The 15,676-nt window shown below is 47.0% G+C and overlaps 1 protein-coding gene across 7 annotated transcripts in view; it reads right to left on the bottom strand.

Annotated features, from left to right (window-relative positions):
• PTPRN2 (protein tyrosine phosphatase receptor type N2) overlaps positions 1–15,676 on the bottom strand; it is a 1,123,220-nt gene that overhangs the window by 86,746 nt on the left and 1,020,798 nt on the right. For all 7 annotated transcript variants that reach the window (XM_024358152.3, XM_024358150.3, XM_024358149.3 and 4 more), the window contains one exon: positions 567–714. In XM_024358152.3, the coding sequence (XP_024213920.2) occupies positions 567–714 (148 nt within the window). The remainder of the gene's footprint in view (positions 1–566; positions 715–15,676) is intronic.

Raw genomic sequence — 15,676 nt, forward strand, 5'->3', positions numbered from 1 at the left:
CCCCCTCCTGTAACCCAGGCCTCCCGCCCCCGGGGCTGGTATGTACGGGTCAGCACGGCCAGTTTCCCCCTCCTGTAACCCAGGCCTCCTGCCCCCGGGGCTGGTATGTACAGGTCAGCATGGCCAGTTTCCCCCTCCTGTAACCCAGGCCTCCTGCCCCTGGGGCTGGTATGTACGGGTCAGCACGGCCAGTTTCCCCCTCCTGTAACCCAGGCCTCCCGCCCCCGAGGCTGGTATGTACAGGTCAGCACGGCTAGTTTCCACTGCCTGTAACCCAGGCCTCCTGCCCCTAGGGCTGGTACACACAGGTCAGCACGGCCAGTTTCCTCCGCCCGGAACCCAGGCCTCCTGCCCTCGGGCCTGGTATGTACAGGTCAGCACGGCCAGTTTCCACTGCCTGTAACCCAGGCCTCCCATCCCCGGGGCTGGTATGTACGGGTCAGCACGTCCAGTTTCCCCCTCCTGTAACCCAGGCCTCCCGCCCCTAGGGCTGGTACACACAGGTCAGCACGGCCAATTTCCACCGCCCGTAACCCAGGCTTCCTGCCCCTGGGGCTGGTACGTACAGGTCAGCACAGCCAGGGAGCGGTTCTTGGGCACGTTCTCCTCCCTCTGGGCCACGAACGAGCTGTTGGGCTCCGCCTGGTAGGCGCACAGCGCTTCCCACTCCTTCTCCAGCCGGTTCTTGTTCTTCAGGTGGTCCTCCATGTAGGACTGAAAGGGAAACACAGGGTCAGGAGCATGCCTAGGTGGTGAGCCCAGACCGGCAGACGCACAAAAGGCAGCGGAGGCCTTCGCACACGCCGCGTGGGCCGTGCCTGCGATGCTCACAAGCCTGGGCCGTGCCTGCGATGCTCACAAGCCTGGGCCGTGGTGCGACGTTGTGCTACGGTGCACAATGGATATCATACCATGCGACTGTGAAGTGAAATATGTGCATTGTTAACACACATTTTACATATGTAAATATAAACTCCGGTGTCTGGGAATCAGTTTACCGCTGAGATGGCAACAATTATCACATGATTTAATGACAGGGCCAGGGAGCTCAGACCAAGCTCTCGGTGGGGCTGCTCCGCGTGCCCATTTCTGCTTGCATGGAAGTCATTTTTCTTAAAACCGGCACACTTTTCTGAACCCACTGGGTGTGATGCAGTTGAGAGACTCGGTTGCTCTGATCTGTGCAAAATGCGGGACAGCTTCTAGCATGAAACAAACACAAATGGATGGAAGCAAATATTTTAATCCTTGGCTGTTTCAATCTTAATTTTTCTGGCGCTTGTCGGTGAGCATTACTATGAGTAGACAAGGAAACAAAGGCCTCCTGAAAATTCCCTTCCACAAAAACCCCCATGCCGCCAGCACAGCCCACTCGGTTCTTATTCAGCTGTTCCGTTGAGAACTCGCCCTGATTTTAAGAAAGAACATTTCACAGGACCAAACCCAGCTGCACTATGGCACCACAGGAAGTGACGGCCTCGTCTGCTGTCACTCTGCTTGTGGATTTGCAAGGTGCTGTGTGTCATGTGTAGACACAGGTTCCAAGTGTGTCCACATGAGAAAATAAAGCATGCATGTGCACACATGGTCCTTTGCTGCAAAGCGGCCATGCATTCCAATGTCAGGCCCTGACATCCCCTTCGATTGATCCCAGGAGCTGGGATGGTCCCTCCCTGCCCACTGGGGCCCGTTCCAGGAGACAGGTGGAGAAAGAGACACAGAGGGAGGGAGGGCTGGACACGGCGAGGCAGGAATCTCAGCTCATCGTGCCGTCTAGTGGAAGTTTTGACCACAGCCAACCTGCACCCATGCAGCAAACACACACCCTGCTGTGCTGGCCCAGCTCACACGGGAGCAGGTGCATCGGGCACCTGTGCTGTTTGCGCGACACCCCCGCATCTGGGTGGGTGTGGTGGTGAGGGACAATCGCCTGGCTCAGGGTGGGCACTCTAAGGCCGTCTGTTGGGAGGTCCCAGGTTGTCACTGTCACCCCCACCATGGCCCTGCTTGAGCTAGTTGGGAAAAGCAGAGGGACTCCAGTGCCGTTGAGAAGCCGCACCGACTGCCCGCTCCATGCAGCGAACGCTTTTCCCCCACCACACCTTGAGCCTTGGGAGCACACCCGCGCCAGGAACAGAAACATCAGGGCTGCTCTGAGCCAAAACGAACGAGTTCATCTACTCCCGTCACCAGCCCCGACACCCAGGAAGCCTTGTGGTTGCCTTGTGCATGGAAGAAGCACCCCACAGAGATGTCTCGAGTTATGAAATTAGGCAAAATTCAAATGGCTCAATCTAGGAAATGCTACACATTCATTCTTTTGAGACAATCATTATGGAACATCAAATTCATATTTTTGTACCAAAGTTACCCTAATAGGAAAAACATTTTTGGATGATATAATATTGAAGTTTTGTGAAAATACTGACCAGCTCATCTAGCCCAAATCTGGTGTGTGAGGGAAGCTGGGAGGTGGATAGTTACGGTGAAAGGATAGTCCCAGTCTGTTTCTGTGGCTACTTTTCTCAAGTTGGGCTTATGTAGAGTTCTACAAATAGGTAGGTCGAAAATGGTTCCTGGCAAAATCATTCTGGGTCCTAGCTTTTCTTTGGAAAATGCTCTTTTCATAAAATCTATCACAAACAAATGGGCTTCCTTCAATAAAACATGATGGGTTCTAAAATGATGAACCCTAGCAGGTTTAATCCAATCGAAAATATTATCTGCAAAAGAGGCACTGGATATTATCTTAATTCGTATAAACTACAGCTATTTAAATTCTCACATTTATCCTAACTACGGGAAGCAAAATTACACTCTAAGTTCTCTTGAATTTCCAAATTTATGGCAAAAATATAAACTGAGCCTGTGTGGCCCAAGGTTGGGTGGTAGGAGGGAGGAAGAGGTGGATACTGACGCGATGTTTTTTCACGGAGAATGAAGGCATCTGCAGAGGCACGTGACTCTATTAAAACTGAGATAGAGCTGGCGTCTCTCTGCACACGCCACTCCAGTGCGCTGTGTTTGTCCCGTTCTGCTCATTTCAATTTGATCTGTTCTGTATTCTTCTATCAATATTTTTCATGAAACATCCTTTGTGATATTAAACTGATGAAATATCCCCCAACTACATCTTAGGAGTCTTTTTTCTCTTTCATGGCTTGTAGATAAGATGCTTTTCATCTGTGAGTCTGTGGGGAAGCTAGGCCTTCATAGCAAAGTAATGTTTTAAACAATGAAAGCAAAACCAAAAGGTACCACGGGAGCTTAGTACAGATGCTCCCCTACTTATGATGGGTTATGGCCCAAGAGCTTCTTAAGTTGAAAGTGCATTGAGGCCGGGCTCGGTGGCTCACGCCTATAATCCTAGCACTTTGGAAGGCTGAGGCGGGTGGATCACCTGAGGCCAGGAGTTCGAGACCAGCCTGGCCAACATGGTGAAACCTTGTCTCTACTAAAAATACAAAAATTAGTCGGGCATGGTGGCGGGCGCCTCTAAGCCCAGCTACTCGGGAGACTGAGGCAGGAGAATCGCTTGAACCTGGGAAGCGGATGTTGCAGTGAACCGAGATCGCATCATTGCACTCCAGCCTGGGTGACAAGAGTGAAACTCCGTCTCAAAAAAAAAAAAAAGTGCATTGAACACAGGTAACCTACTGAGTGTCACAGCTGAGCCTAGCCTGCCTTACACATGCTCAGAATACCTACCTTCCTCTGCTGCTGGGCAAACCCATCTCACACAAAGCCTACTGAGGATAAAGTGTTGAATATCTTAGGTGATTCATTGAACACTGAACTGAAAGTGAGTAACAGAATGGTTGCATGGGTACTTGAAGTTCGGTTTCTATTTAATGCGTGTTGCTTCTGCACCACTGTAAAGTCAAACCATCATAAGTTGGGGGCCGTCTATACTGTGGTCGTCCTGCATGTGAACTTGGACAAGTATAGCAACTCTACTCAGACGTCTTCTGGAATTATTAGGAAATTAACATGTAATTTAAACAGTATTTGTGGCTTTTCCCTGATAGTGGGCATTTAGCTATAGGTGTTTTTAAAACTGACATTTAAGCAAACAAATCAGTAAGAAAAAAAACCACAATCCTATCAAAAACTGGGCTAAGGACATGAATAGACAATTCTCAAAAGAAGATATACAAATGACCAACAGACATATGAAAAAATGCTCAACATCACTAATGATCAGGGAAATGCATATCAAAACCACAATGCGATACCACCTTCCTCCTGCAAGAATGGCCATAACCAAAAAATCAATAAACAGTAGATGTTGGTGTGGATGCAGTGAACAGGGAACACTTCTTCACTGCTGATGGGAATGTAAACTAGTACAGCCACTATAGAAAACAGTGTGGAGATTTGTTAAAGAACTAAAAGTAGAAATACCATATGATCCAGCAATCCCACTACTGGGTATTTACCTAGAGGAAAAGATGTCATTATACGAAAAATATACTTGAACACGCATGTTTATAGCAGCACAATTCACAACTACAAAATTGTGGAACAAACCCAAATGCTTATCAATCAATGAGAGGATAAGGAAACTGTGGTATATACATATGATGGAATACTACACAGCCATAAAAAGGAATGAATTAACAGCATTTGCAGTGACCCGGATGAGAATGGAGACTATTCTTCCAAGTGAAGTAACTCAGGAATGGAAAACCCAACCATATGTTCTCACTGATACGTGGGAGCTAAGCTATGAGGATGCAGAGGCATAAGAAAGATACAATGGACTTTGGGGACTTGAGGGGAGGAGAAGGAGGGGGGCGAGGGATAAAAGATTAACAAATATGGTGCAGTGTTTACTGCTCAGGTGATATGTCACCAAAATCTCACAAATCACCACTAAAGAACTTATTCATGTAACTAAATACCACGTGTACCCCAATAAATGGAAAAAAATCATAAAGTTAGCTCAGAAAAAAAACCTTGACATTGAAATTCTTTTATTTTATAGATGAGTGCATGTGTGAGAGAGTGTGGTGGTGGGACGGCTTAGTTTCTTAAGGCACTGCAACTTTTGTTACATAAATAGCACATGTAGAAAAGAAAAGAAAATGAAGATAAGCAGAATGCAATGAATAACCCCAGGGCCCACAGCAAACTGTAAGGCAACCTTTTCCCCCAGTGCTGAGTACCTTCATTTCAGCTTTGGACATCCTCAACAGAATAGAATTTACTTCTTTAAAGTGAAAAAATGCAGAGATGAGGCTCACATCTTACAGATAAGGAAACCAAGGCCTAGAGAAGGTAAGCAATTGGTCCACAGCCCCCAGCAGCCAGTGGCAGCACCAAAGCCTGGGCCTGGCCTCTGAAATGCCCTGTGGGTTTTCTCCTGGCCCGTCACTGCAGCCTTCTTGCTGATCTTCTTACCATCGCCTCCCCTTTCCAGTTGCTTTTTCACTGAACGACCAGGTTGGCGTTTCTGGTGCAAAATATAACCTATTTAAAAAATTACCAAGGGTGCCTAGACTAGCATTGTCCTTTTTCTGAATTTCCTTTTACTAATCTGATACTTTCTATCCCATAAGACTGCTTCTCAGCCTTTGCCCGTCCCCACCGCCATCCTTCTCTACATTTTGTGCTGATTTTTCTGTAATGAACCGACCCAGACTTCAAGGTGCAGTTCAGACACCACTTCCTCCTCCAGGAGTCCGGTCAGGACATGCCCATTACCTACCCCACCCCATGATCTTTCTTCCCTATAACCCACCCCCCACATCAAACAGTTACTACTTCAAACATACGTCTCTGTGGCATTCGTCACATTCTGCCTGGTGCTTTAACTGTGGGTTTCAAGCTCTGATTCTTCTCATGAGATTAATTTTTTTAGGGCAGGGACTGTGTTTCAGCTGCTCAGCACAGGCAGCAAGCACTCAGCCAATATCTGTGGAATAATAATGCATAACCTGGAAATCTCTACAAGTGATTTATATTATAGGTAAACATTTTATTTTGATGATGGGCATCCAAAACACTGCCTTTGAATCTTCTGAAACTTGGAAGAACTTCTCCAAAAAGGAGCATAAGGAACTTGGAATGTTTTACTATACATGACCTTGCTGCCATCTTCCTTTCTGGGGTTGCCCAGCAAACATCACTGTAACTCATGACAGACAGGTGTCAGCTCATTGAGTGTTCCTGTAACAACCTGAACCTAACAGCAGTCGTATAAATTTGGAAGAGCAACAGTTCAGAGAGCTCTTCTCTACAAGTCTTCTCCACAACTCTTCTCCTTTTTTCACATCTCTCTCATTCTCCACGGTCCAGGTCCCAGGTGGGGTGCTCCATCTCCCCTGGAGCCTTCTCAGTGGCCTCCAGGCACCAGTGTGCACCACACCTGCAGCTGGGTCTCCTCCGGGGCGTGAGCTCCTGGTGGTCAGGGACCCCTTCTCACACCGTGTCCCACTTCACACAGCTCCTTGCTCTGGGCTCTCCGTCAGTGCCTCTGAGTCGAAGCTTTATGAAGAAAGCTCTAGAATGAGCCGACTGAGGCTGACAATACCAGGGGGAGTGAGCCAGCGAAGGCGGGACTGCACCACAATGCGTGCTCACATCAGGAAATCCATGAAGAGTGAAAATAGGGAGCGAAGAATTGGTGGTGAATCTCAGTCGATGCAGGCTGAAGTGCTTAGGGAAGTTGGAGTTGCTGTCTGTTCCCTGATCCTTAGGAAGCGTTTGGAGGTGTGTCTTTCGTCTTTAGAGCTGCTTGCTCTATAATCTTGGGTTTTGAAGGGCTCTTGGCTGGGAGAACTCAGTCTGACATTTTCATATTTTTAAACTCCATTAAGGGAATTTTACTTATGCTGTTTCTAGATAAGCCCTGAGTGAAAAGGTGTCTCCAACCTTCTCAAATTCTCATACTTCCTGAGGGCCTAGACATGACGTGCTTGTGGAAGAGTGAATTCCTAGATCAAACCATTCATGGAGAAAGCTACGGGGACTCAGGAAGTGGGTTTCCCAAGGATGTTGCCAACATTCACTATCTGACGTAGATCCCAGAGCACACGACATCCACACCACAGCAGCCGAAGATGTGGCTGCATTCTTTTTCGCGTTCTCACCCTTTGAGAATGACACCATCAGCGCTCACAAAATCTACTTTGTTAGAGATATGAACTCAATCTAAGGTTTCCCCTGTCATCCTTCTCCCGTTTCTGAATCCATCCTGCCAGTCCCTGTCTCATGGTGTTTTCTGAATCCATCCTGCCAGTCCCTGTCTCACGGTGTTTTCTGAATCCATCCTGCCAGTCCCTGTCTCACGGTGTTTTCTGAACCCATCCTGCCAGTCCCTGTCTCACGGTGTTTTCTAGCTCATCCTATGAGACCATTTAGGGTTGGAGCATTAAGGCCAGTCACTGGGTCACAAGACCGGGTGCTGCTAGACGGCTTTTGGAGGAAACAGCCTCCATGCGTCAGGCAAACCAACTGGCTTCCACATTTAATGGAATCATTATACACAGAACCCCAAAATTTGTGTAACAAAAGTGTGATTGCCATGAACACTTTGACGGGGAATGTGTTCACAAGGTATTACATAGCCCAAATGTCGTCAGCACCGTCTTCCGGTCAAATGGTCAACACCTTGAGGTCAAGGGGGTGATTTCTAGGAACACGGAGCACAGACAGTCCAGAACACAACAGTGTCTGTTAAAGATTGCAAGAACACCTTCTCTTCAGGAGAGGAACCACCCCGTCACTCACAGAGATGAACATGGAAAGGAGCTTCTGTGGAACACGAACGCACATGAACACACTGGGAAGGCACTGGACTTCGTGTTGATAGAGTTCTTAACAGTCTTACACAGAACGGTGTGGGTCCCTCCCACAGCTACTTTTTGGCGTGGAGCCTTCCGGCAAGTCAGGCCATCTCACTGAGCCCCACGGGTGCACCCCTTCGTAACCTGGTCATCACAGCTCACAGGGGAGAGCCAGAGTCTGTGTTCCCAAGGAGGTTTTGAGGGGTAATGCGTGAATATGGGAGACACAGTAGAAGGTGTGTGCCCTGGGGATGGGGTGCGGGAGGGTCTCAGTGTTTCAGTAGAGGAAGAGGGTACTGGAAAGACTCCTGAGTTCCCTCCCATGCTCTGTGGCTGCACTGCGGTTCTGGGGAGACTCTTATCCTCTTGTTTAAGGAAATACAACATGTCCACTCTCTTCTGTTCACTTCCTTTTTGAAGAGAGAAATATTTCATGGCCTGTCTTCAGGAGAGGAAATCCTAGGAAATGCCTGTTTAAGAGACTATGTGACACTAAACTGCTAGTTAACAAGGACAATTTCTCCGGTGGGAAAAGCACACCAGCATCCCGTGTGCGTCTGATGCAGGACCCGGCGCTCACATCATATCCTGAGCCTGTTTTATGGCACCGCCTTACTGGTGTCGACATTGAGGGTCGGTTTCCAGGATCACTCAGTTAATCATCCCATTTACTGAAAATAAGAATTATATTTCACCACATGCAGCAAGCCAGCACGGGGTGGGAACAGGCGTTCAACTGAGGCCTTCACGGGGAAAGGACATGGCATCCTGTGCTGTCTTCAGGAGAGGAAATACTACGAAATGCCTGTTTAACAGACTATGTGACACTAAACTGCTAGTTAACAAGGACAATTTCTCCGGTGGGAAAAGCACACCAGCATCCCGTGTGCATCTGATGCAGGACCCGCTCACACGAGCCATACTCATCTTCCTGTTGGCACCAGGAGGAAGTACAGCTGCCACCTCTGAGTACTGGGGTAGTGCATCTGGAGACTTGTAAAGGGTCCAGATGTGGTTCCATGTGAATCCTGTCCACAGGCACTGGGATCCTGGGTCAGCCAATGCTGACTCACCTGTTCCAGCAGACCCTGCTGCCAAAGACACCGCAGAACCCATGGGGAGGCAGAAGAAAGGCTGGAGCAGGTCAGTGCTACTTCAGCTCCATTCAGAGTCACAGAAATTAGGTTATTTTGGCATCTATCTGTTGGCTGTAACAATGAAGAAGTGAGATACTGAGAGGTGCAAGATGATTTATTATTATTATTAAAAATAATAATGAGAATAAACTCCCACCATGCAATACTAAAACTCCTAAGGAGTCCTAAAACTCAGTGGACTATTTAAAAATGAGCAAAAGCCGGTCCATCTGGCATTATTTCTCATCAATCAAACCACTCGTGCAGTGGAAAGTGAGTCCCCACGGATGACTGGAGGCGCCCATCATCACTCCATGGGTCTTTGGATATGGGACGAGTGGAAACTGTCCTGGTGAAACTTCGTTCCTACAACGATGCTGCCAGCAGTGGAGACTTCTTCCCACTGTAGACAAGGCGTGTTAAAGAAAGCTGGGCTATGGGGAACCCAGTCATTACTGGGAAGGCTGTACTTCTCTTTTCTACAATGGCGTCTATTGCAGCACAATGCCCTTTAATTTACTGAACATTACAATCAAACCTTTTGTTAAAACGAAGAATAGAATCCCTTTACATTTTCCTTCTTGTGACGAGACCACAGGTTTCTGTGTTGAAGTCACAAGTTAGAATAATGCTTTTAAAAGCAAGGACTAAGCTGCTTCCACTGCCACTTGGGGAAATGATGACCTTTTCTTTCTTTAAAAATAAACACAGTCACCTGTCTTCATTAATACATGAACGGGAAATATTCATGTTAAATTTTTGAATTCCAAAAGTAGGACAATTGAATTCCAAGCAAAACTGTGAAAAGACGAAAGGAGAAGTTCGATGAGGTTGATTGTCCTGGCTCAGCACACACAGCTACGGGGGCTTCGGGAGCAGCAAACCCTTGATGAGAAGGTATTTTATTGTCTGTAGATTGCTGCATCTGGCATATTTTAAATATTATTTGTTAATACTATGCAGCAGGAATGTTAAAATATTTAAAATTAGAAATTCAAAGTAGTACATGTAAACACAAAGAAGAACAGATAATGGTTAAAGGATCAGAAGATAGTTTCACTATTTCTTAGTTTAAGAAAGCTCTTCCTGAAACAGGAATCCCGACCCATACGACCATATTCAACTTGCCATCTGACTCTCAGAAAGCAATGCCCACAACGTGAGGCGGCAGGGAGTGAACCGGCTTCTTCACCATCCCGCTCCTCTAACACACCGTGTGCCCGTCACGGCAGCACCTTTGACTTGCCATGGAATTACGGGTCTTACTCAACAGCTGAAACAGGCATTGTTCCGGCTCTCCAAACAAGCAACTTGAGATGCAGGGCAGATATGCACACATTACCAAAAGGCACAGGCCCACGGCAGCCAACTCAAAGTGTGCCTGCATGCCAGGGTGGAGTTTGCTCGGGAGAAGCAAACACACGGTTTTGGAATTCAGCCTCTGGGTCATCCGTACAAAGCCAAAAAGAAGTAGAAATGGGACCCAAGGAATTAACAAGAGTGTGTGAAAGACCATTCATGGGGTCTTCTCTCTTTTGATCACATTTTAAAAACTGCTTTCCTGACAACTTGTTTGTAAGGAGGAGGCATTCCCACACGTATCTGCAGTAAGTCATATGCTTCCCTTACCCCAGGGAACTGGGAAGTGGGCAACACAGATGAAACTGGCAAAAGCCTCCTCCTGTGGGCACCACAACTGGCTTCCCTGATGGATGTGAATTAATGCCATTTATTCCAAGCTCTTTCTCTCAGAGTTTTGTCTCCAGCTGACCTATTCTGAGGACCACCTAGAATCTCTGGCAAGCCCAGAGACCCTTGAAAACTGTTCTCCCTGCGTCTTAATGTGACTTAGAAATTCATTTCCATTCTTTGCCTTGTTACCAATCAAACTGTGGAGTAACAGAAAATTATAAACCATTAAGGTAGTGGAGAAAAGTTCAAATACTTCAAAATGGAATCTTCCGGAGAAAGTCCCCAGTTGGTATGCAGTTCGGGTGGAGAAGGTGAAGTAGCAGCGGCAGGAACAAAGCGTAGAAGGGAAAACAACGTGTGGTGCGTGTTGGTTTTGAGACCGGGAACGCTACTGAACTATCTGCTTTATTTAAAACTTTTTCATCATTGAAAAATAAATTCACTCACTGAGAATTAAGAATCCCAGCACTTTGGGAGGCTGAGGCGGGCGGATCACGAGGTCAGGAGATCGAGACCATCCTGGCTAACACGGTGAAACCCTGTCTCTACTAAAAATACAAAAAATTAGCCAGGCGTGGTGGTGGGCGCCTGTAATTCCAGCACTTTGGGAGGCCGAGGTGGGCGGATCACGAGGTCAGGAGATCGAGTCCATCCTGGCTAACACGGTGAAACCCCGTCTCTGCTAAAAATACAAAAAATTAGCCGGGTGTGGTCGTGGGCACCTGTAGTCCCAGCTACACAGCTGAGGCAGGAGAACGGTGTGAACCCGGGAGGCGGAGCTTGCAGTGAGCCGAGATTGTGCCACTGCACTCCAGCCTGGGCGACAGAGCAAGACTCCGTCTCAAACAAAAAAAAAAAAAAAAAAAGAGAGAATTAAGAATGCTCTTCAGATAAGGCTGTCAAGAAAATGACATGCTTTTTTCAAAGTCCTGTTAGAAAAACACTGTAAGAGGACAGATTCCTTGCCTCTAATAGAGGCACTGGGACACGATCACAGACCTTACGTACTTTCGGAAGAGCAAAGGGAAAGGAAGGTTAACTCTTTGCAAAGTGGTGTGTTAAGAGGACATGAAAACTGGCTCCATCTTGATTGAGTAGAAACTTTAATTAGTGTATTTTTATTATAATTTGGCTTTTGGTGTTCCAAATCGATAACAAAGTCCAGAGTTGTAAGAAATCACACTGACAAAGGAGTTCTTACACAATGCCTGGGTGACCTGCAGGGTACATCCTGGAGTCCGCAGCCGGCCCAGTCTCTGCCTCACCTCTAGAAGGACTGCATGAAGACCTGCAATGCGTGGAAAGGTGGCCTGGTGCACCAACACCCGGTGATCCTCGATTTCAGTTTATGACTTCCACTAAACTTCTGTTACACATTTACAGAAAAATATGACAATTTGATAAAGACTTAACAACAAAAACCCCAATGGAAGATGTTAATAGTGAACACATTGTGTTCTAGAAATGTTCTAATTAATAAACTTAAAAAGATAAGTAATTTTTTCCTTACCACCTACTCTTACTAAGTAGGGGAAAGTCTTGTTCTTTCATGCGATTGATGGATTGTTTTACGCTGGGCATTTTTTAGCAAGATATCATATTAGGGAGTGTGTGTAGGAGGGGGTGACAGGGGTCACCTGCAGAAAGACTAAGAAAGAAGCTGTTTAATAATGGGGATGATGACAGAGGCATCACTTTGTATTTCAGGCTGTCATTCTCAGAGAAGTGCAAAGAATTTTAAATGAACAATTTTATGAATCTTATTATCTTATTTAACATCTTAAAAATTAAGGTTATGTGAACATAGGTGAAATACAGAGATGAATGCTTATAAGCAATGGAAAATAATTCAGAGAATTATACTATGTTTTCCATAAATGTACAGCTATTAATATTTAAATTTAGGGCAAAAGAGGTCTGCTTGGCATTCTAAGTGAAATGTGAATGCCTCATCTGGTTTTGGGACAGAGGGCTAAGAGCTGCTGTCATTTCTGTCGGATTCCTGCTGATGTTGTGGTGGTCTAGTCATCTGTCCCTTCAGTCACCCAGTTTGATTAAGCACGTCCTATAAGCCAGGGATGACCTAGGTTTGGGAGCACAGTAGTTAGCTGGCCAAAGACCCTGTCCTCATGTGGCTCATTTCTTTAGTTTCTTTTCTTTTTTTTTTTTTTTTTTTTTTTTTTGAGACAGAGTCTCACTCTGTTGCCCAGGCTGGAGTGCAGTGGTATGATCTCAGCTCACTGTAACCTCCACCTCCTGGGTTCAAGCAATTCTCCTGCCTCAGCCTCCCAAGTAGCTAGGACTACAGGTGCAAACCATCATACGAAAACAAAATTTTTGTATTTTTAGTAGAGACAGGGTTTTACCATGTTGGCCAGGCTGGGCTCAAACTCCTGACCTCGGGTGATCTGCCTGCCTTGGCCTCCCACAGTACTGGGATTATAGGCATGAGCTACAACGCCTGGCCTCATTAATTTCTTTAGCTGGAGGGCAGACCATCTGCAAGTAGATAAACACAGCTTTAAAAAGTGATTTCAGACAACAGTGAGTAGTAAGAAGACACGGACAAGAGTCACGACGCAGAGCCTGGGTGTGGGGACAGGGTGCACCTGGGATGGCACTGAGGGGGCCCCTCTGAAGGGTAAACTCTCAGAGCCATGGGCCGAATCCCCGATGCTAAGGACCTGGGCAGGGCCTCAGTGGGGGTGGGGGCCCTACAGGGAAGGGCAGTGAAGGCTGGAGCCCAGGGCGGGAGGGCGTGGCCACTCCGGGAGGAGGGAAGGTCGGGGCTGCAGAGAAGGGATGGATGTGAGGGCAACGGTGCCCGGCAGACCAGGAGCTGTTGGCCTGCAAGGACTCAGCAGTTTATTTTAAGAGCCACGGGAAGCCTTCATGAGTTTTAAGCCAAAGATGCTTGTGATGGTGGTTGATGGTGGCGCTTTTGAAAGACCACCCTGGTTCCCAGGTGGCAGTGCCGGATGCAAGTCAGGACTGCTGCAGCCCACCATGGAAGAGCAGGCAGTGGCTGTGGCGTGGGGAACAGCGCGTGGGGAACAGCGCGTGGGGAACAGCGTGTGGGGAACAGCAGTGGAGGCGGGCGAATGAGAGAACTGGGCAGGGTGCACCACGTCCTGCAGGCAACACGTCCTAGGATTCCCGTCTGCTCATCTGACCTGCCCTTCCTCACACACCTAAGATGTCTTCAGCTCTTTAGCTTGCAAAATATTTTGTTTAAACTCTTCACCCCTCACAGAACCACAGCAAGGAAAGACCCTAATGATTTGATCTGAGAAGCAAGGTCATACCTACCCTTAAGTTACCTGAAGTTAAAAGTCTGGATAAAAATCTGAAAAATTCTATCCACAACTCTGATATTTCCAATAGCCTTCATGCTTTTGTTACATGGGCACGACATTCAGATATTGAATGGCACTATTCAGCTTTCGTCAAAGTAAGTTTGCTCAAAGTACCATAGAAAATTAACTGCCCATAGCTAAACCCCAAATTTAAAATGTAAAAACAACCGAATCACTAACCTAACCTGGGACGCCATGGTGTGCTTGTCCACAGATGAGGCGACTCCTGAAACACAGACCAAGGCATCCGGGTGCCTGTGTGCACACAGGGCTGCGTTGTCAATGCATCGCGACCGGGCATGGTCCTGGGAGTGAATTATCCCCCACAGGTCAGAGGGGCCGTACGACCTCTTCCAGACCCCCGGGGCTCCAGTTATTAAATGACTCCTGCAATCATGAACTGCTTTCCAGACAACACAAAACAATTCTGTGAAAGATTCACAGGCTGACGTAGGCTGACAGGGGTTCTAGCCCATTAAATACATTTCAAACTGAAACCAGGGAGACAGCAAGTTTGAGAAAACCAGAATTTTTAAGAGATGAAAACTGCACATCTGCAGTGGACGTGGTCACCTGCCTGTTGTCCTTGGACACCGCGTGTGGGAGGAGCCCAGAACTTTCTAAAGAACCTAACAGGCCTCCAGGTCCCAGATGTTCCGACCAGCCAGCATGTCTTGAGTGTGACGTTAAGTCCAGAACACACGTGAAGGACGGCACACTGGTCCATCTCCCTGGACGTCCTTTCTCCTGTCCACAGCGACACGGGCTCTAACCAGCCAACGCCACGTATATTGGGTCAGCGCCATCGGTTCAGTGGGAAGAATCATGAGGACAAAGATGTAAATGGCAGGTGTGTGTTAGGCACTCCCCATAAGCTAACTGTTTGCTCTTCATGGTGTCTCTAACGTCTGACATAGCCTGGTACACCCTACATGATCAGTAACCATGTGTTGGATGAACTCAGGGTACAGGCACCCACGGAATTTCATTGTGGGAATGTGGGAGTGCCTCCCAGTTTCTGATCAGAGGCCTCTTGTGGTCCAAGGCTGGTCATGTGTGCCAGGCACATGGGTTTCAGGTAACAGTCACCTTCACTTTGGAAGTGCAGGTGCAACGTACTGAGCCACGGCAGTGCTGCCATGAAGGCATTTCGGACAAATGGTTACCAGTGTTTCATGGAATGATTTTCTTCACCAATATTTGTCATTCACCATCTAAAATCAAATGAACAATCAGAGGGGGAGAAGGGTACAGATCTGGGACAATAAATCAATTTTCATTTTTCTAGAATTTTCTCCTATATTTTATTATCTTAGCCTCAGCTCTTTTCTCTGGCTAGCTTACAGACTCTCACCCCAGCCAGGATATCTGGATTTTCTAGAATTTTCTCCTATATTTTATTTTCTTAGCCTTAGCTGTTTTCTCTGGCTAGCTTACAGACTCTCACCCCAGCCAGGATATTTGGATTTTCTATAATTTTCTCCTATATTTTATTTTCTTAGCCTCAGCTCTTTCCTCTGGCTAGCTTACAGTCTCTCACCCCAGCCAGGACATTTGGAACTATTGCATAATCCATTCCCAGAATGCATGAGCAGCTCTGGACCCTATAAAATATTCATTCACTTTCAAAAATATTTGCACCCTGCTGTCAAATGTAGACAAAGTCACATGAAGTATCAGGAAATCGCTATTTTAATGGCAA

This window comes from Pan troglodytes, chromosome 6 (assembly GCF_028858775.2).
Source record: "Pan troglodytes isolate AG18354 chromosome 6, NHGRI_mPanTro3-v2.0_pri, whole genome shotgun sequence".
In the NCBI taxonomy this organism is placed as follows: Eukaryota; Metazoa; Chordata; class Mammalia; order Primates; family Hominidae; genus Pan; species Pan troglodytes.